Raw genomic sequence first — 20,756 nt, 5'->3', positions numbered from 1 at the left:
TCAGTATCTTTAAATTTGAATACTTTCAAATTACAAATATTCATTGCTTCCTCCAGAAATGTTTTCTTAGCATGGTGGAAAAGACTTTAAACAGCATTTAAACCACAAGACACTAAAACTCTCCATTGAAAGGATGATGATGAGGGTGATGATGATGGTGATTATGATGATGATGACAATAATAATGATAATGAAAGATAGAACTTTTCTGTGAAAGTCCTGCAACTGCAGGTGAAATGGTGCATGACACATTGCCAATTTTTGGCTTTATGATAAAGCCATAGAGCGCAACCAAATGTGGTCTGACACACTTTTAGACCTTCGCAAACATTTATATATCTAACATTTAGGCATTAAAGAATTCCACATCCCTTCCTGTTTGTCTTTCCATGAACTTCTTTTGTGCAGCACGGCCAAGTCACATCACAGTGCATCACAGTTACAAGTATCAAGATTCTGTGATACAAAGATGATGCAGGCAGTTGAAATACACTGTGTGTTTGGTGGAGAATGAGGCAACTTTGTAGGAGAAATGAAAAAAATAGATGCTGTTGCAAGGGTGGCCTGATGATGGTGCTATGGAGTGTGACCAAATGTGGTCTGACACATTTCTGGGCCCATCCCAAAGTGAAATGTAGTTGCTCTAGCGTCTTGAAAGTAGGTTCAGTCATTCTTTGTTTGGGTTTTTCTGCCACTCGAAGTGGAGAAAGACATAGAGTGGGAATATGGGCTCCGATTGATCGATTGACTGCCACTATGAGTCGCTCGATTAAAAACTGCACCGATCTACAGTCTACCAGGGTCCACTCCACAAGACAAAACACAAGTAGGGCTGAGGGGTCACGTTTTCTCCTCCAATATGTGATTTAGATTTTAATGCTTTTCTCTCCTTGTGCCAACATTTTTTGTGGTTACACCACGCATAGCTGCTGAAATAAGGATTTTTGTTGTAAAATCTATAAGCAACGTTGAACATTCTTGAGCATTATCAATATTGAGCGTATCAAATGTATTTCCTTATTAAATAAATAAATGATTTCTCTTCATGCTGTTTCCTTTGTTGAAGAGTACCATACATACTACCAACCAGTGAGGCTAATTTAGACTGATGGCAGGCTGGTAAGTGGTAGTGGACTTACAAACGATAACAAGGCTGCAGGAGAAAGAGAAAAGAGGTGCACATTCTCTCTCTCTGAGTTTCTTTATTGTTTCTGATATTCTTTTATCAGTTGTTTTTTCACCTACTTGTCTCGTTGTTGTGATGCACGTGACACACCACTGCCAGGTGCCTTTTTTTACTTTATTTTAGCGGCTAACTCCACCTACGGCACCTACATCAAGCCTGGCCACCCCAGTGTGAATAATAAGCATAGCCCCAGAACCTTTAGTGTGACTAACTCCTTCCCCTCTCTCAAACAGCCAACAACTGATTATTAATCTGTGATTGTGTGTGTGTGTGTATGTGTGTGTGTGTGTGTGTGTCCATACACCACCCCACCCCGTCCTCTCCAGAGTGTTCTTGGAGCCAACGCTAACCCCGTCCCGGAGTACAAGGTGGCGGACATCCAGAAGTCCCGGTTCATCCTCCTTCACTACGGTACTTTCAAGGCCGGCTGGGATTGGCTGATCTTGCTGGCCACGTTCTATGTAGCAATCACTGTTCCCTATAACGTCTGCTTCACCGCTGTGGAGATACGAGAGGACGGTGGCTCAGCGGCACGTAACCCTCCAAGTGTCAGCGATATCCTGGTGGAGATACTGTTTATAATTGGTGAGGCTGGTTGCACACACTTGTATGAAAAAAAATGCATGAATATGTAATGGAGTTGGAGAAGATGTAGCCCAAACAGCCTCAAGATGCTGCTGTGATTCATTTGTATCTTCAGTGTGAAGACTGCCAAAGTAAACCACACATACTGTGTGACAAGAAACAACTGGTCAAAAACAGGTTCTGATATGATGCCTTCATCCTTGAGTACATACAAAACAGATTTGAACCATAGACACTCAAAAGTTCAATTTCCTTGCTTTCCTACAGCGATCAATGTGATTGATAGGTTGCTCTATTCTGACCGATTGTTGGTGGTGCAAGAAGCTCCGATTGCATCTGCGTATGTAGTGGTCTGCAGCAACAATCATGTATATCTGCATGATAACTCATCAAAACAAAGCTATAGCTAGCAAGCGCTAATTAAATAGCATTAATTGGAAATAAACAGAAAACAATTTTCAGACGACCCAACGTCTAAGCATTGTTTTTGAAATGTTTATTCATGTAGTCTTTCAAATAAAAGTTCTATCATCTCCTTGTCCATTTCGCACTTGCCAAGTGGAACTATTGCTTTCATGAAATGACATTACATCAGTAAGGAAACAAGGAAGTGCTTGAAATCTGATTGGCTATTGCTGGCCAATGACTGTGGAAAGTTCAGCCGTGGCCAGCTTTCACAGGCTGACAAGCTTGTTGACCATCCGCACATCCAGAGTTTCCCTGGTCGCTCAGCTCTATAGGAAATGAATGGACTTCCAGTGACTTGTCGATCAGATTTTAAGGCTGTATCACACCATTAGTCTGTGTATCACTTTTATTCGTAAATTTCATCTTGCCATGTTACAGGCACCACAGGGTTGGTGGTGCCTGTAAACACAATAAAATAGATAGATAGATTGTTTATTCATTGTCCTCAGAGAGGAAATTATTTTTCACAGTTGGCACAAGCCAGAACACATACAAAATCATGATACAATGAATCATACACCATACAACAACAACTGACATCACAGAGAACATCAAGCTGTAGTTTGAACAGGAATCACAAGGGTGGAGGAAAGTTGTTGAGAGCGTGTATGGCTGAGGGGACAAAGCTTTTACTGAAGCGGGCCTTCCTGCACACAGGTGTCCAGTATCTGCGACCAGAGGGGAGGAGAGTAAAGTGACAATAGAGTGGGTGCTCTGGGTCATGTGCAATTATGTGTGCTTTACGTGTTGTGGCTGTTGAAATGAGGTCAGATAGATTGGGAGTTGGAAGACCAATTATCTGAGTGGCTGTGTGTGTGTGTGATCATCGATGGTGCCATAGCACTGGCTCAATGATGCTATGATATAGGAGGAGGAGGTGGGGTTGGACAGACAGGTTTTTGAACCACTGAGAATCCCTGTTGACAGTGTTTATGAATGTCTGTGGCGTGTTGGCTGAAAATGAGATTACTGTCAAGTGTAATACCTAAGTATTTGACCACCTCAACTACCTCTACTGTCTCACCATGAATAATGGTTGGACTGGGGGCGAGATCGGGCATTATGGGGGGCTGATGAGCAGTTCTTTGGTTTTGGAGACATTTAGCTGGAGGAACATATTGTTACACCATGTGGTGAAGTGAAATATGGACTGTTGGTAGGCAGAGAGAGTTAATGGGCCTCATTCACGAAACATGCGTACGATCAGATTTGATCTTAAAGTGTACTTACGAACGTTTCCACAAACATTTCGGCATTCATCATTTTTTTTCTTACCTGAATTTGTTCTTTGGTACGATCAAAATCTACGTGTGTTTGGAAACATGCGTGGGGCATTACGCATGAAGTGATTTCTACTTAAAATGCCTTATTCTTTAAGCAAAATCTATTAGCAGTCCCAGATCTCATATCAACAACAAAATGTGTTTCAGTCCATTTGTAAGCCTGGTGATAATAACCATATTAACAAAGCTAGGCCTATATGAACAAATTCATAGGCAGTTCTATTCAATTGTAAACCTGAGTGATTAAAGTGATTCATTATTATCGTATATTATCATACATATATTATTATATTATTTATTGATCAATAAAGTTCTATCTTATCTTACCACAGGAGCAATAGACTGTGCGCATCAAAGCACCGTCTCCAAACGCTTTCCCCTATTTAAATCACAAACAATAACATACCATAAACATTCAATTAATTTGTGACGCCAACCTAAACCTCCTACATGTGGTTTCCCCTGTCCAGGAGGGAGCCACGAGTCGTTGGTGCTGCAGAACAGCAGGGTGGTCGTGCGTCTCGAGCAGGTGCTGCTGGAGACGCATGGCGCAAATTAACCTGAGTCTCAAGACTAACTAGTTTGTCTCTAGGTGATAGAGGTTATGCCTTGACCACATTGCTAATGACATACCTGATAAACCTTCAGACCCCTCAGCAGCGATCATATAATTATCATACGTGCACTCGCTCCGCCACAGAGCGAGCGCAGCATACTGAGCTGGAAGGACTTTGGATGTGCTTGGACACCGCAGGAAGAAAGCTCCTGCCAAGAGCTACAGTCAAAACCAGCAATATTATTATAAAGCCTAAAGTCTGAGCTTACCATCAGATGGAGATGCTGCTTGAATTAAACCAGTGTCCAACTCCGCTGATGACTGGACACCTGACAGCACAGTCTCCATATTATTTCCCCAAACATTTCTGCAGCGCCCTGCCGTCCGCCTGAATCTAATAAACTGCATCTATTTGGAATTAGACTATCGCCCTCGCTTTTTAGATTCAAACTGTAAGTCAAACCGTTTCTTTTTAATTTAATTCAAGGTGTGTGTTTCTGATGTTGCAGCATTGACAGCATCAGTAATTTCTTGCCATGTTTTCTTTCTTAGTTGCTGTCACTCCACCGCTTACACTTTTAAAAAGTATATATGTTTTTTTCTCTCACTCCCGACAACAACACTTCTATTTCAGAGTTTGAATTTTTCTTCTTGGGTCTGTTTGCCATTCTCCACCACTCCAGTAATGCTTTCCATTTGCGCACGACCCTTCAGACAGCAGACCTTTTATGGAGTTGCCAGGCCGTCTACCTATGCTAATCAGCATCAACAGGCACGCGCATCCAATTAAGGAACAAGTGGCATTCATCATCAGATACACCTGGAATACGCAAAAATCGAGACTCTGCACATGCTTCATGAATCCCACGTTGGTTTTGCGTAGGCATGTTTCTTAAGAACAAAAGTAAGAACAATTTAAGAAAAGTTTTGTGAATGAGGCCCATTGTCTTTGAGGAGTGCAAGGATGGCTGTGTCATCTGCATATTTGCAGTACATAGTAGGACTCTGACAGTCATTTTTATAAAGGGTGTAAAGGAATGGGCTGAGCATACAGCCCTGAGGCACACCAGTATTGATGATGATAACGGGTGACAGTGTGTTGCCAACCCTTACTGCTTGAGGTCTATTGCTGAGGAAGTTATGAATTCAGTGAATGGGTGGAGATGGAACTTTAAGGCACTGGATTTTCTTGATCATCTGATGCTGAGGGCAGTATGAGGTAAGGGAGAGGGCTTCCAATTTTGCCTAGTTAACCTTATATCCTGAAATTTTAGAAAAAGAGTTAATCAGATTGAAAAGAGAGCGATCTGGCTCAGAAACAGAGCAGAATATCATCAGCATATAGCATTAATTTATGTGCGTTTTGGTTTACCTTTATTCCTGGAAAGGCAGGATGTCTGCATATGACCTCTGCTAATGGTTCTAGGGTTACAGCAAATAATATCTGGGACAGGGGACACCCCTGCCTTGTGCCTCGGGCAAGGTTAAAGGGGGTGGAGACCAAACTATTAGTGACAACTTGGGTGTGTATATAGCAGTCTTACCCATATAGATTTAGGAGAAGCAGCACAAGCTCTTCAGCATAGGTCTTATAAAATTTGATTGTGAAACCGCCAGGGCCCAGGGCTTTTCCAGAGGGTAGGTACCTAATAACATTATTTCCTCTGTAGTGAGTGGTAGGTCCAAGTGTAGGAGGGTGTGTTTTTTCCACAGCCCAGCAGAGGGCATCACGCGACAAATTCAGGTCATGCATTCAGTCAGTCAGTCAGTCAGGTAGCGCTTAGTGAGATGTCGCTTCGTGAGATGGCCTCTAGAGGGCGTCTTTGACCAAGAGATGGCCTCTCGCCTATGGGTTATTGTTCTCGTCATGAGCATCGGGCTTCCGGGCTTTAGCCGGAAATGTTTTTTGACTGGCCCTGAATCTCTTGGCAGAGGAAACAAACCTAGGCTATATCCAGGGGGTCATTGGGCCAGAACGCACCAGTACGCCGTTCCGGGAGTTTGACGACGTCACACGCGTTCCGGTTCTGAAAAAATAAATAAAGAGCAGTACTGGTGGTTGTACCTGTTTTAGGAGCTTAAACTACTGGCTTGGTTCGTTTTATGACCAAAATTTTCCGACTGGGCGGTGTTTGGACCTTCGGGCCAATCACAGTGCTTAAAAACGGAAAACTCCACTCAACCAGGATGCCGCGCCACATTAAACAAGTGCACAATCAAATGACACAGATGGTTTAATCTGAGCTGCAGAGCTGACAAGTTGTGTTGTGAAAATGTTGAGAAAGAAGAAACACATTCTTTCCTATTTTCACCCCAATGTGAGTGATAAAACAATGTGTTCAAGTGAATTTAACTTGTTTCTATGAAGTAGCACCGTTATGAGCAAAGCTAGGCTACTGTATTTCTGCCTCTCCCACCATACTGACATTCCAAAACAGCCCAATGGACAGAAATCTATCCGACAGATCAGTGTGGCCACAGCTAGTGGCCACACACGCGCCGTGGGCCTGTACAGGATCTGTACTTGTTTTTTCTTGTCTCTTTTTGGTGCAAAGTGGTTATTGCTGTGGTGTTTCTGCGCTGCACTTTCTAGCACTTGTCAATCAAACAGTGTGACGTCTTCTTCCTTGGATTTTCTGTTGATGCAGTTTGAGTTTCTGTAGGTGGCGCTCTTTTCTTTGTCTGTTCAGCCATGGTAGCTATTCTGTACTAGCTTCTATTCATGAGCTGGCTATAGGTTGAATCACAATTGTGTCATATCAATCAGTGATAGAGAGTAACAAAATGGACATGTATTTATATGAAAATGTATGAGGTATGTTACTTACATGTAGTATGGAGACACATTACATTCACACTTTGTTGTTAATGTTTACATTTACACTTGGATTTAATGCATTTTTGCTCTATCCAAACCTAGTTCAATACCCAGGACGGTAATCCCAGGCATAAATGGGGTCAATTAGACTTTAACAATTCATCTGTTAGCACAATATTACACCATGCCTCCACAGATAATGGACAATGGCACTCCTAACTAATGTGGTTACAAATATTGGGGTGATATATTGATGTTGGCTGATGTTCTCTAATGTTGTGTTTGCGTGCCAGACATCGTGTTGAACTTCCGAACCACCTATGTGAGCACATCTGGCCAGGTTGTGTATGACGCTCGCTCCATCTGCATTCATTACGTCACATCGTGGTTGTTTGTGGATCTGATCGCAGCCTTGCCCTTTGACCTGCTCTACGCCTTCAATATCAGTGTGGTGAGTCTGATACCCACACACACACACACACACACACACACACACACACACACAGATACAGCAGAAGCAGTGCCTCCTCCACACTTATACTTATACACACATTCCCACACAGACATACCTCTGTACTGGTCTATCAGTGGTTCTGGGTACTGTTAGTGTAAGACGCATTGAGCAGTCAGAAACGTGTGTGTGCGCATGCACAGTGTAATTTGCATGTGTGCATGTGTGTCTCTGTGTGTACAGTGTGTAAATGTGTAGTGTTTGCATATTTATGGGCGTGGGTAAGTGCATGAATTGTGCATGTTTGTCTTTGTTTGCATCTTCGTGTGTTTTTGTGTGCAATTTGTGTGTGTCTTTGTACGTTTGTGCGTGTGTGTGTGTGTGTGTGTGTGTGTGTGTGTCTGATGTATGGAGGCTCCCTGGGCCCTGCCAGTGGTAATAGACGTCAGTCTTTTATCGATAGTACTCTCCCGCTGTTCGCCTCTCACTCGCCCATTGATTTAATAAGACCGTGAAAACAGCCTGCAACCGTACAGAAGAGCCCGAGGCAGCAACACACACACACACACACACACACACACAGTCTGTTATGTTACAAAGAACTGGCTAAGGAAACCAAAAGCTAGTGAAAAGTAATGTTTTTATTGGAAAAAAGTAAAATCAACCATGAAAATATGTAATTTTTCCCAGCGTATGCTGACATATTGTATCTCAACGTGGCCACCATTACTGACATGGTTTAAGATGTTTCTCAAAATAATACTGATTAGAAAGTTGTACAGTACAGAATCAGACATGCCTTCCTCCTCTTCCCTCTTCCTCTTCCTATTTGGTGTAGTGGTTATTGGTAGACCAACATCCAATATAACTCACTAGTATTTAGGTTGATAGATGAGTACATTGTGATGCCATCCTCTCATATAAGTCAATGGTAATTAGGATGAGAGATAGGTAGACTGTGATCCCACCCTCTGATATAAATCAAAGGTAATTAGGGTGATAGACGGACTAAAGCCCCATTGGGATGGGATTATAAATATTAGCCATGCTCCTCCCTTATTTTACTCACTGATTTCAATGTTTTTTAACCAATGGAAAATTACAGATGAAAGCAAGTAGTTTGGTTGGATCCAGGATGCAAAGCCTGCTAGTTCTTTAATAGATAGTCATTGGATTTTTATGCTAAAAAAGGTATGGACTAAGTGTCACTTCCACTAAGTGTCACTTCCACAAATCCACAAATTCAATCCTGGTTAGCCTACAGATCGAAAATTTACCTGTAGCTGTCATTACTATTGTCCATTATAGCAGCTCATAGGATCTAGCTTGTCCCGGACTTCTAGTTATTGTCTCCCAGTAAGGAGTGTGTGGTGTAGGTTCATACCAGTTAAATTATCTTCAAACGCTTCCATGTTGGCCAGTCTTCACTTTCACAGACATAAATGAAATTCCTTGGTGATCAGTAAGTGACGCGACTGGTGTCCAAATTATCTTCAAATGAGCTGAAACCTTGATTCATCAGACCACCTACTGGGTGAACTGAAAAACAGTAGGGAATTTGGACAGATATACAGATAATACAGATGTCGAGGGAGAAAATTGCCAGAGGTCTGGCGATAAGTAATTTTTACCTCAGGAATTTTATCCTGTTTGGAATAGACATGCCAGTGATTTTCTTTGGTTACCCTGGTAAAAAGTCTGGCTGAATTACATATTGCATCTAGACATTGGATGTCTGCATCTAGACTCTGATGTCCTGGGGTAATTTTAATCCCGTCTGATTTACAAGGTTCTAATAATCAGTAGTGGGGCGTTACAATACTATGGAGCCAATTGAAGTTTTGCCTGTTTTGCTGTACTATGGGTGCCGTTGTGTGGCGGGTCCTTGGATTGTCAAATCTCAAAATGTGCCTCAAACAATCCAAACATCAAAAGTTACCTGGGGCGTGTAGGTTGAAAAGTAGCAGGAACATCTAAAGGTAGCACACCAACTAGGCAGGGTCTGAAACAGGGTCTTTTTAACTTCGCTCTGGCCCTGCTCAATTCACCTCCCCTGGTAGTACTAATTCGTTCCAGACAGGATTAAACTTGACAAATAACTCAAGTAATAATTCAGGTAATTAGAATTACCTACCTACCCTGGAGGAACTAATCCCAATGGGGCTACACTTTTTTTATACCTAGTGTAAAATGTGTGGATACCCTCAACTTCACAACTCCTCTCTTCTCCAGAACTTTGGGGTTCACCTGCTGAAGACGGTGCGCCTCCTGCGCCTTCTGCGCCTCCTCCAGAAGCTGGACCGGTACTCCCAGTACAGTGCCGTGGTCCTCACCCTGCTCATGTCCACCTTCGCCCTGCTGGCCCACTGGATGGCCTGTGTCTGGTACTTCATCGGCCGCAGTGAGATCGAAAGCAACAGCCCCAGCTCCTGGGATATAGGTGTGTGTGGGTGGCTGTGTGTGCATGTTGTGATATATACAAAATGCTATGTATCCAAATTGGGAAAAAAAATATTACCTGAAGTTCATCATTCAAAAACTATATAATCCAAGGATCCAATCTGTAAATGTGTTTTCATTTCCTCAACCAAAAAAATCTATCTTTCATTTTGTGATAGCAATCGTTTTGCAAGAGTAGGTCTCATATTTTTCAAATGGTGAACATCTCATTTCTTGTTGTATCCTATATTAGAAAATGAATGTCAAAGATCCTCTACGTGACTTTCATCGCTCATTCTTTCTAAGATACAGTGATGGCGACAATTTTTTACAGATTTTTTGTCAGCAGGACATACTGCCCTCCCATTCTCAACCACCCCAACCACCCTATATCCATCACAACTATATACTGTAAAGTATGTATTCCCCACGTGTCCCTCCCCTCCATCCATTCAGTAACTATATAATCAGATCTAGATCTATTCTATTCCTAGTCTGTTCCATGGATTAGGTGCATAAAAGCAATAAAAGATCTTTAAGAATGCCAGATTACCTGAGAGACCTGGTAGCTTCATAAATGAAACAAAGCCTGCAAAGCTAGTTCAGGCAGACAACTTGAGTCATGCTGCAAGACATGTGATACACACACTACTGATTGCAACCCGTATCAAGTGCCTCCCTTGCAATAAGGTGGTCTATTTAAGCTCCAAATGCACTTGCTCACAGTCTGAGCATTGCAATGCTCAGACTGCTGATCACTGCTGCTACAGTGTTGCTGCTGCTCACCATACCAACGTTTCATCATTACATTAAGTGTTGTTCCGTTCATCTACGTCAGGGCTATTCAACCATGTGCCATGGAGGGCTGAATGTACGCAGGTTTTCATTCCAACCAAAGACTACACAAGGTGATGTCACTACTTTGCACACATTCAACCAGAGAGGAGGTCTGCAGTCTGTGGTTGGAATGAAAACCTGCATACATTCGGCTCCTGTGGGACATACGTTTTATTACCTTTGCATTTTTGCCTTACCTCCTGGCTCTTGTGCCCCATGCAAACTGCTAATATGCTATCATGAGGCTTGCTATTTTGCTTGCACTCAAAATGTTGCCATCGGACCTCTCCTGGCAATAAAGTCCACGCATACCGCCTCTGAAAGTTTGTCACTGCTCTTCCCGCTTCTGCACTGCTGCAACTCCCAAGCGAGAGTTCAAACTCGGATAGCTTTCATGATATCCAGACCTCAATCGGTCATGTATGACTGCATTCAAGCTCTGGAAACGCCCTGGAAGCATTCCACTGCTTCTGCCGCATCTCCGCTATCAGACACCAGGGCCTTCCTTTCCTAGGGATTTTGATGACGTCACATCACTACCAAGAATGCTGGATGTCCACGTTGCCCCGAGTACTAGCGCTGCTGCAAATAATCTAAGCTGAGTATTATTTTATTTGCGCTTATCATGTTGCAAGCTTATCTGTTTACAATTAATTGCATTTATTCTAATATGAATCTAATAAGGTTGGCTGAGGTTAATTTTCAATTCAAGTTATTCCTGTAATTAGTGTGTGCATTTGGCATATGTTTGAAATGTTGACATGCTGCTGGCTGCCACCTCAGTGAAAAGCATGCCTTCGGGCTAAGTACATTAAGTGATGTAGAATATTTCCCTTAATTCAAGATACTGCAAGCACATATCTTGCCATATGTTCATTTGAGAGCGGTCTGCAGCTGCTGAACTTACACGCCTCATGAGAAGGACAGTGTAAGCATTTAAGTGGGAGGCTCACATAGGTTCCACTGTTTCTTATAGATCCCGGTTGCATTACTTTCCATGCAGAGGAAACGTCACATAATTGCAGCGCACACGTTTTGGTGGCTTAAGTCTTCTGCTTTGGGGGGATATATACTCCCTGACTGAAAGTCTAATGCATGTGCAGCAGCAAGCTATAAGCAGATCTATTCCGCCAATACTTATCGCATGTCATAACTATTTATAAATATTATTAATATCAATATGTGTTGTCCTGACTGAAATAGGCTGTTGGTTTTCTGCAGCTTACCTTTGCTCTGCTGCTGCATATCAGGTGGATTGCTGGGTACACAGATTGTATCCTTCTGGAAGCTGCTCATTAGAGGGATGGCCAAATGCAGTAGATTTCACTAGATAGTATATAACCCTCGATGGTCGGTGGTGCCTAGAGGGGAATGGCCACATGGCGGCTAGTGCTTGGTCCACACATAGAGGGTCCACTAGATAGTATATTTTTCCTCATTGGTCAGTGGTGTCTAGTAGGAGAATGGCCACACGGAGAATAGTGCCTGGCCCACACATAGAAGGTTCCACATAATGTTACAATGACCTTGCTTGATCCTAAGATACATAGCTTGCATTGGGATATTGGTGAGGCCACATGGTGGGTGCTCCACCGGAAATAGAATAGTTTGAATCCGGCTCTGTATCTGATAGCTTTGGGGGGGAAGTTCCCTGTCGTCAGGTGTATGCTCGCAGGGAGTGACAAGATCACAGCCTAGACGCCATACTGAACTCAGTATCTATATTTGCATTCATTCTCAATATTCTGTTTACTGAGTTGGCTGAATGAACTAATACACAGATCAGAAATGTAATGTGGAGCCAGACCAGAGCTTTGTAGCAGGAGCAAAATCTTGAAATCAATCCTTGTGCTCACTAGAAACCAGTGGAGAGATCTAAGAAATGAAACATCGAGTTAGTTCAGGACACGTAAGTCATGTCTGCCACATCACCTGATCGTCAGCTGATCCAAACAAAAACCAATCACATTCTGCACTTCAAACAAGGTGGTCCATTTATGCTGTCAGCTCCATGCTGCTGTTGACAGTTTGTGCTGCTAACTCCCTGCACCACCCCAGCCTCCTCCTGTCTGGTTCCGTATTAATCAATATACGTGTGATGGTATGTTTCTCTAGGCTTGTCTCGTGGAATTATGTATATTCCATATGTATATTCCATATCATATTCAATGATATGTGTCTGCTGGGTTCTGTTGTGTATACCCCTGGGGGCGTTGATTGCGTTCCCTGCTGAATCTTAACCCTAGAGAGCAGAACCTGTACAGACAAATACAACTGTATAACCATTCGTACAATAATGGATTCAACTTCATGACGAGAGTGTTCCTGACTGAACAGGTGTTATGTGCTCTGTCTTTGTAGTCAAGACGTGAGCTGCAGCAACCTGGGTAAGCTGTAGTTGCCTTACAGTCCTCTTTGGAAGCCCAGAAAAGAGGGCATAACATTACTGAATTGACCTACATCCACACCACAACAATGTCTTTCAGGTGTCTCTGTTTTTTCTAGCTTGGTTGTTATACACTCACTCCAATTTATTAGGTACACCTTTCTAGTACCGGTTGGTCATCTGGTGCTATAGCGCATTGATCATAAGAGCCAACAACTGTGTTCAGAGATGCCCTTCTGCACACCACTGTTGTTAAGAGCTGTTATTGGAGCATTTGTCTTTTTGTTAGCTTGAACTTGAAAACTTGAAGTCTGTCCATTCTCCTCTGACCTCTCTCATTAACAAGGTGTTTCAACCCGTGCTCATTCCCAACTCGTCCTATGTTGACTCGTTGTCAAATCCCTTGGCGTCACGATAACGACGCTAAAGGTACCCTTTCGCGTCTGTATAGGACGCACCGGGTGTTCCATAGACTCCATGGTAAAACCTCTCGCGGCAGTATTGGACGCCTACAACTTTCTCTCCTAGACCACGGAACACATAGTCTAGCCTACATTTTCTGCCCAAATAAGGGATTCCGGTTTGCTGCAGTTCTTTGCTTGAGCTCTTTGGTGCTAATATGGATTTTTTTTTTTAATTGGTTAGTATGGTTGTAGATCAATTTCGAGGCCAAATGAAAAAAAAAAAAAAAAATGTTAGCATTTGATGTCATCTGCTAGATAAATAAATACATTTGGCTCATAACCTATATAACAAGTTATTTCAGTGGCATCTCAATAAACTCCATAAAATATAGCACTTTATAACGACTGTATTGTTACCTCTACTTTACAATAAGCACAATTTAAATAGAAGAATGCAACCGGGAGTTCTGTTTCTAAACGTTGCGTCATTGAACATACCTCTTTCTGCCCGTGAAACATAGCTGATGAAATTGCGGCAAAATAGCACTAACAAAAGCATATTTTTGTAATTTTTTTGTTTATATCCTCTTATAACATCAACCTTTTGGTTCAGATTGTATTGCATCTTTGTAATATTGAGCAGTTTGCCTTTTCACAACCGTAACCTTCCACCCGGAAAAACTACAGTTTGCACTGTTTGGCACTTCCTATGAGCACTATAGAAAATAGAAATAGAAAATTCAACTTTGCCGTAGGACAAAATCGAAGACATTTTTGGAAAGGCCTTGACCCGGAGAGTAACATATATCAATATGAAGAACATGGGTGGTTCCTGCACTGCAATATTGCCCTTTGAACTGTGACCCCGGGCCACTTTTGAAGGCTTATTATGCAGCAACAGAAGGGGCTAGAGCAGGGGTGTCAAACTCATTTTAGTTCACGGGCCACATGCGACCCAATTTGTTCTCAAGTGGGCCAGACAAAGAAAATCATTGCATAATAACCTATAACTAACAACACCTCCAAATTTTCCTGTTTCTTTTAGTGTAAAGAAGTACAGGTACATTTTGAAAACTTTCACAGGACCATCCATTTACAAAACAGATGATGAACAGCCTGAGATGTCAATTTCAAAGTGCAATTTCAACAATATTATATCTCAGTTTTTCCACATTCCATAAAACAATTGGTGGACACGTTTAGGCTACTGCTCATTAAAACTGATGGCAAGGATAATGACAATACTCTGCTCAGTAACATGAGGAAAACACTTAACACATTTTCACATAGGGTTATCTCAGCTACCATAGGCCTATCAAACAAATTATCAAGTCTACTGTCTGTAACTGTGCATTACAATTGACGGCAACTGTGCAATTCTTCTCTATATTCAAGGGTAATGAAAATAGTTTACCATTTAGTGATGAATACAGAAAACATGAAATAGGCTACTTACTATTTAACTTGCTCCTGAAACCTGGCACCTCTTAGCCTTCACAAGTGCATCAATATTAAGTGTCAAATCCTGAGCAGTTGCCAATTTCAGTATGTCATTTAAGTGCTTGTGTGTGAGCCTGGAACGCAGTTTTGTTTTATTGATGCTCATTACAGAAAAAGCTTGTTCACAAAGGTAAGTAGTCCCAAACATGCACAAAACCTTTGCAGCCAGGGCTGTCAATTTGGGATACCCCGGTAAGAGATACTGATAAAATGTGTCCAAGCCCACTGAGGCAAATTTGTCCTTCAAATCTGTATCACATTGCAAGTCAATTATCTCAAGTTGGATGTCCACAGGCAGATCAGAAGCCTTGACTGTGAATGGCGAGCGAAAAACTTTGAATTGTGTCTCAAGTTCACCAAAGACCTGAAACCGTTGCTGAAACTCTTGCAGCAATCCCGTAATCTTGTCTTTGTACCGATTCATGTCAGCATGAATGGAAAATGAGATGGGGAAAATGAGCAGGGTCACCATTTGACAGCTGCGTCTCCCACAAAGTCAGCTTCAGTTGGAAGGCGCATATGCTGTCATAATACTTTGTGACAACTTTGTTGCTGCCTTGCATCATTTGGTTCAGATTATTCAAGTGGTCTGTAATATCCACCATAAATGCAAGGTCCTGCATCCATTCTGTATCCTGTAATTCGGCCACTGGTTTTCCCTTTTGCTCCATGAATTGTCCAATTTCCTCTCGTAAATCAAAGAAACGCATCAGCACGGCTCCTCGGCTTAACCACCTTACTTCGGTGTGGTATGGCAGGCCATGGGTAATGTCTTTGTCACTAAGAAGGCTGTCAAACTGATGATGATTCAGACCTCTGGCTCGGATGAAATTAACAGTTCTGACAACCACTCCCATGACGTGATCCATTCGTAACGATTTGCAACACAATGCTTCCTGGTGCAAAATACAATGAAAAGTCCAAAAAGCATGCCCTCCATTTGCAGCCTGTACTTTCTCTCTGAATTTTGTCACAACACCTGCCTTTTTCTCGATCATTGATGGTGCGCCATCAGTAGCCAGGCTAATAGCGTGGGCCCAATCCACCCTGACCCTATCCAGCGCTCCAACGAGACAGTTGAAAATGTCATTCGCTGTTGTGGTGTCTGTCATCGGCACCAACTTGAGGAACTCCTCGGTGACAGTCAATGTCTTATCAACACCACGAATGAAGATAGCCAGTTGAGCAACATCTGTAATGTTCGTGCTCTCGTCAATTGCAACCGAAAATGCAACAAATGACTTAACTTTGTCCTTAATTTGGCTGTCCAAATCCCCAGCAAGATCCGAAATCCTATCTGCCACAGAGTTTCTCGTCAGGCTGATGTTGGCAAAAGCCTGTCGCTTGTTGGGGCACACGATTTCTGCAGCCTTCACCATGCATGTCTTCACAAACTCGGCCTCAGAGTATGGCTTTGATGCTGATGCTATTTCGTTAGCAATAAGGTAGCTAGCTTTCACAGCTGCATCACTGACCTCTCGGCTACGACTAAAAACAGATTGTTGTTTCCTCAAACCTGCCAACAATTCATTTATCTTCTCTGTTCTCAGTTGTCCTTGCAAGTTGTTGTATTTTTCGCCATGATGAGTCTGATAGTGGCACCGAATATTATATTCCTTGAGCACTGACATGTGCTGTGAACACACCAAGCACACTGGCTTCCCATTTATCTCGATGAAGAAATATGAACTGGTCCATTTGTCTTGGAAAACCCGACACTCTGTGTCCACTTTTCTCCTTTTTGACAAAGACATGTTTAATTTTCCACCGACGGCTCCTGCATGAACATGACGCTTGATAGTGTTGTGTCACGTAGCCTACACGTAGGCAAGTGGGATCTATTCTACAACATAGCGTATCCAGGGCCTGCTACGCTTATTAGGACAGCGCGACCCCCAGTGGACAAGTCAGGAATAGCAGTGCATTTTATTGAAAAATTAGAATGCAATTTTCACACTTTGCAAAGTCATCCCATGGGCCGGATTGGACCCTTTGGCGGGCCAGTTCTGGCCCGCGGGCCGTATGTTTGACACGCCTGGGCTAGAGAGATGGGGTCAACTTTTCTAGAAAGCTACTGAGCTGCACTTTCATGGGAGTGGGGTTACTGATGGCAGGCGGCACTGAGTTGGGTTGAAATGCAATATTTTCTGAAATTATCCTGCTTCCCATTAAGATGGCTAAAATCTGACAAAAGATTTGTTTTTTTCCACCCTCAAATACCCCAGTAACAATGTCAATTTCATGTTTACAACGTCCACTATGGGAGAAACAACAACAAAACTACAAAACCCACGCAACAGGGCTTTTATTGTGTAGTGCTCATAGGAAGTGCCAATCAGTGGAAGGTTACGGTTGTGAAAAGGCAAACTGCTCAATATTACAAAGATGCAATACAATCTGAACCAAAAGGTTGATGTTATAAGAGGATATAATAAAAAACATTTCTTGGTGCTGTTTTGCTGCGATTTCATCAGCTATGTTTCACGGGCAGAAAGAGGTATGTTCAATGATGAAACGGATTATGCAACGTTTAGAAACAGAACTCCTAGCTGCGTTCTTCTATTTAAATTGTGCTTATTGTAAAGTAGAGGTAACAATACAGTTGTTATAAAGAAAGAAATGCAGCAAACCGGAATCCCTTATTTGGGCAGAAAATGTAGACTAGACTATGTGTTCCGTGGCTAGGAGAGAAAGTTGTAGGCGTCCAATACTGCCGCGAGAGGTTTTACCATGGAGTCTATGGAACACCCGGTGCATCCTATACAGATGCGAAAGGGTACCTTTTGCTCACTAGTTATGTTTATCGCACCATTCTCTGTAAACTCCCAAGAGACTCCCAAAAGGGCATCTGTGTCTGAGGTGCTGGAACCACCACATCTGGCACCAACAATCAGACCACAGTCAGAGTTGCTTAGATCACGTCTTGCCCATTGTAATGTTTGGTCAAACAAACTAAACCACTTCACCGTGTCTGCATGCTTTATATGCTGAATTGCTGCCACATGATTCACTGTTTGGCGGAGCAGGCTATTTGCATTAATGGGCAGGTGTACCTAAAGTGGCCATTATTTGTGTACAGCTAATCGTCCTATGGACCTCTATGATGGAGCCAGATGTGGTTGCTGGGAGATTTGTGACGCAACTGCGTAGACAGATAATGGTTTCTACTAAACAGCTGGAGCTTACAGACGTTAAGCACTCTTTCTTGGAGCTAGGAGGTTTCTAACCTGAGTTGTATTGAGCACAGGAAACAGTGAGCAGGAAACACCAATGAGCTGGAGTTCTGGCCAGTGACAGTCTCACAGTGTACACTGGGTTCATGGAGGGCTGCAGGGACTGTGTTGAATACTCAGGAATGCTCAGTCATCACACTTAAAGGAATAGTTCAACCAAAAATGAAACTTTTCTCATTATCTTCTCACCCTTGTGTCAGTTGAAATACTGGTGAAGTTTATATGTCAATATAACAACCAACCAAAACCACTGTTTCAAGTTATTTGTAGGAAGTGCAGTGCAAAATCACCACAGCAATTATGACTTAGCAAAAAAATGAGGACAAAAAAATATAAAATAAATAGCATCTTGCACATTATCACTTACCAATCCAGAAAAAGTGCAAATACATGCTTATATGCCTTCAGCATGTGGTGTGTTTGTGCGTCCTCATGCTAAAAAAACAATGTTGGTGATCTGTTTTTCCCCTACTGTGCTCATTGGAAAGGGTGGAAGTAACTAATTACATTTACTCATGTATGTATGTATTTAGCTACATTTTAAATCCCATCCATTGCAGAGTACACATTTTGTGGGCTCTCCATAAGCATCACAAACTTGATTATTGTAAATTGGTCAATTGTGGAGCCATTCACAGTGAACGGTCAGTCAGCAAAGACGTGAAGAGTAACCTGGCTTTACTTTGTTTTTGCACTTTATGTTGTAATTTCCATTTTTTCAAATTAAAGAATCTAGTTTGAACTTTGTCCTCTCATCCTTTTAGAGTTTCATGGAAAAAACCACATGTAACAACGTTCTCTTTTCTAAAACATAACTCAGTAGCTTTTACTGAGTACATTTTAAATGAGCTACTTTTTACTTTTACTTAAGTAGATTTTAACACCAGTACTTTTAATTATACTTAAGTAAAATATCAGTTAAGTAACAGCACTTCTACTTGAGTAGGACATTAGTACTCTTTCCACCACTGCCATTTTTTTTAGAAAAAAAATGACAATGCACATCTTTAAAGACTAATGTCTCAGTTACTTAACAACAATACTGTGTGAAGTACTGATGGTTATCCGCTTGAAGGGATTTACCGTAAGTCAGCAAGGTGGAATGAGATAGGAAGAGATCGGAGAATATGAGGGATGAGTGGTCAAGACACACATAGCATTAAGGCATCCACTCATACTCGGATGTACTGTACATACGCACACACATATACAGTATCAAGTCCATCTTGAAACAGCTGCCAAAACATGACGAGGCATGACAAGGCATACGCACAGACACACACACATACATACAGAACCAGGCGCATAAGCAGGCCATCAAATGCGAGTGCACACTGTCTGTCCTGTACACCCTTCCCAAACACACAAACACCAACACACTGAAATAATTACTATGCCCTTCCAGCCTCGTTACCACTGCTAACGAAGCCGTCTAGTAAAGGTCATCAAACAAGCGCTGATGCATTCTCATTAAACTGACAGAAACGCTAACTCTTCCTGACTGTCCCTCTCCCCCCACCAGGCTGGCTCCATGAACTGGCTAAACGCTTGGGAACACCATACTTCCTGGCGCCACTGACCTCCCTGTTGGGAGTCTCTGATTCGCCACAGGGCACCATGACGGGCGGACCGGCCAATTACAATCACTGGAACGCCTCTGGGTTGGAGTCACTGACTGGCCCAGGTTTGCTGGGTTCAGGCCACTGGAATGCCAGCAGGGCTGGGGCGAGGCAACCGAATGGCTCAGGGACGGCGCTGGGTGGCGGTCCATCGGTCAGGAGCTCCTATGTGACTTCGCTGTACTTCGCCCTGAGCAGTCTGACCAGTGTGGGCTTTGGTAACGTCTCAGCCAACACCGACTCCGAGAAGATCTTCTCCATCTGCACCATGCTCATTGGAGGTGAGCAACATCTCAACATCAATTGTTGATTCACAAAAAATGAATCAACAATTTTCAAGGCATCCATGATGATAATAGGAAGAATAAGTACAAAAACCCATTTGCACCAGAGTACATCCTACTGTAGATATAGGTTAGAGTTTAATTGAATTATATCTATTGAATCCTGTCAATTCAGTCATTAGGGGAGATTTAAAAGAGATTCATGGTCCACTGTCACCGTTTCTGAAGTACCTCTAAGAAAAAGTAATTCTATTCTATTCTATTCTATTCTATTCTATTCTATTCTAGGAAACTTGAGTTCCCATTGAAAAGCAAATAGTTGATGCCTCAGAAAGGCAAACAGGTTCTGATGTCAGTCCTGTTTGTTTTTCTGTTGTGTCATACAGACCTTGTGTCCTGTCTTGTGTTGTAACTGCATATTAATGGATGACTCACTGGGATATGACTCAATGACTAGCCACACACACACACACACACACACACACACGCACACACGCACACACACACACACACACACACACACACACACACACACACACACACGTCACTGTAGGGATGGGTCCAAGTTGGAAGAATGGCAACTGGTGATGTGGTGTGAAGCTAGAGGCGGAGGAAGCTTTGATTCCCTCTTCTAATCTGATTATAGTGCAGAGAGAGAGAAACAGATAGTGGGATAAAAGAATGAAAGAAAGAAGAAAGGTAGGAAA

At 42.5% G+C, this 20,756-nt stretch overlaps 1 protein-coding gene across 1 annotated transcript in view; it reads left to right on the top strand.

Moving 5' to 3' along the window:
- LOC139917344 (voltage-gated delayed rectifier potassium channel KCNH8-like) overlaps positions 1-20,756 on the top strand; it is a 67,203-nt gene that overhangs the window by 23,484 nt on the left and 22,963 nt on the right. The window contains exons 5-8 of the mRNA XM_078290981.1: positions 1,513-1,771; positions 7,190-7,347; positions 9,580-9,787; positions 19,669-20,046. Coding sequence (XP_078147107.1) covers positions 1,513-1,771; positions 7,190-7,347; positions 9,580-9,787; positions 19,669-20,046 — 1,003 coding nt within the window. The remainder of the gene's footprint in view (positions 1-1,512; positions 1,772-7,189; positions 7,348-9,579; positions 9,788-19,668; positions 20,047-20,756) is intronic.

This window comes from Centroberyx gerrardi, chromosome 21 (genome assembly GCF_048128805.1).
Source record: "Centroberyx gerrardi isolate f3 chromosome 21, fCenGer3.hap1.cur.20231027, whole genome shotgun sequence".
NCBI lineage: Eukaryota > Metazoa > Chordata > Actinopteri > Beryciformes > Berycidae > Centroberyx > Centroberyx gerrardi.
This window is presented reverse-complemented; position numbering and strand designations above follow the sequence as displayed.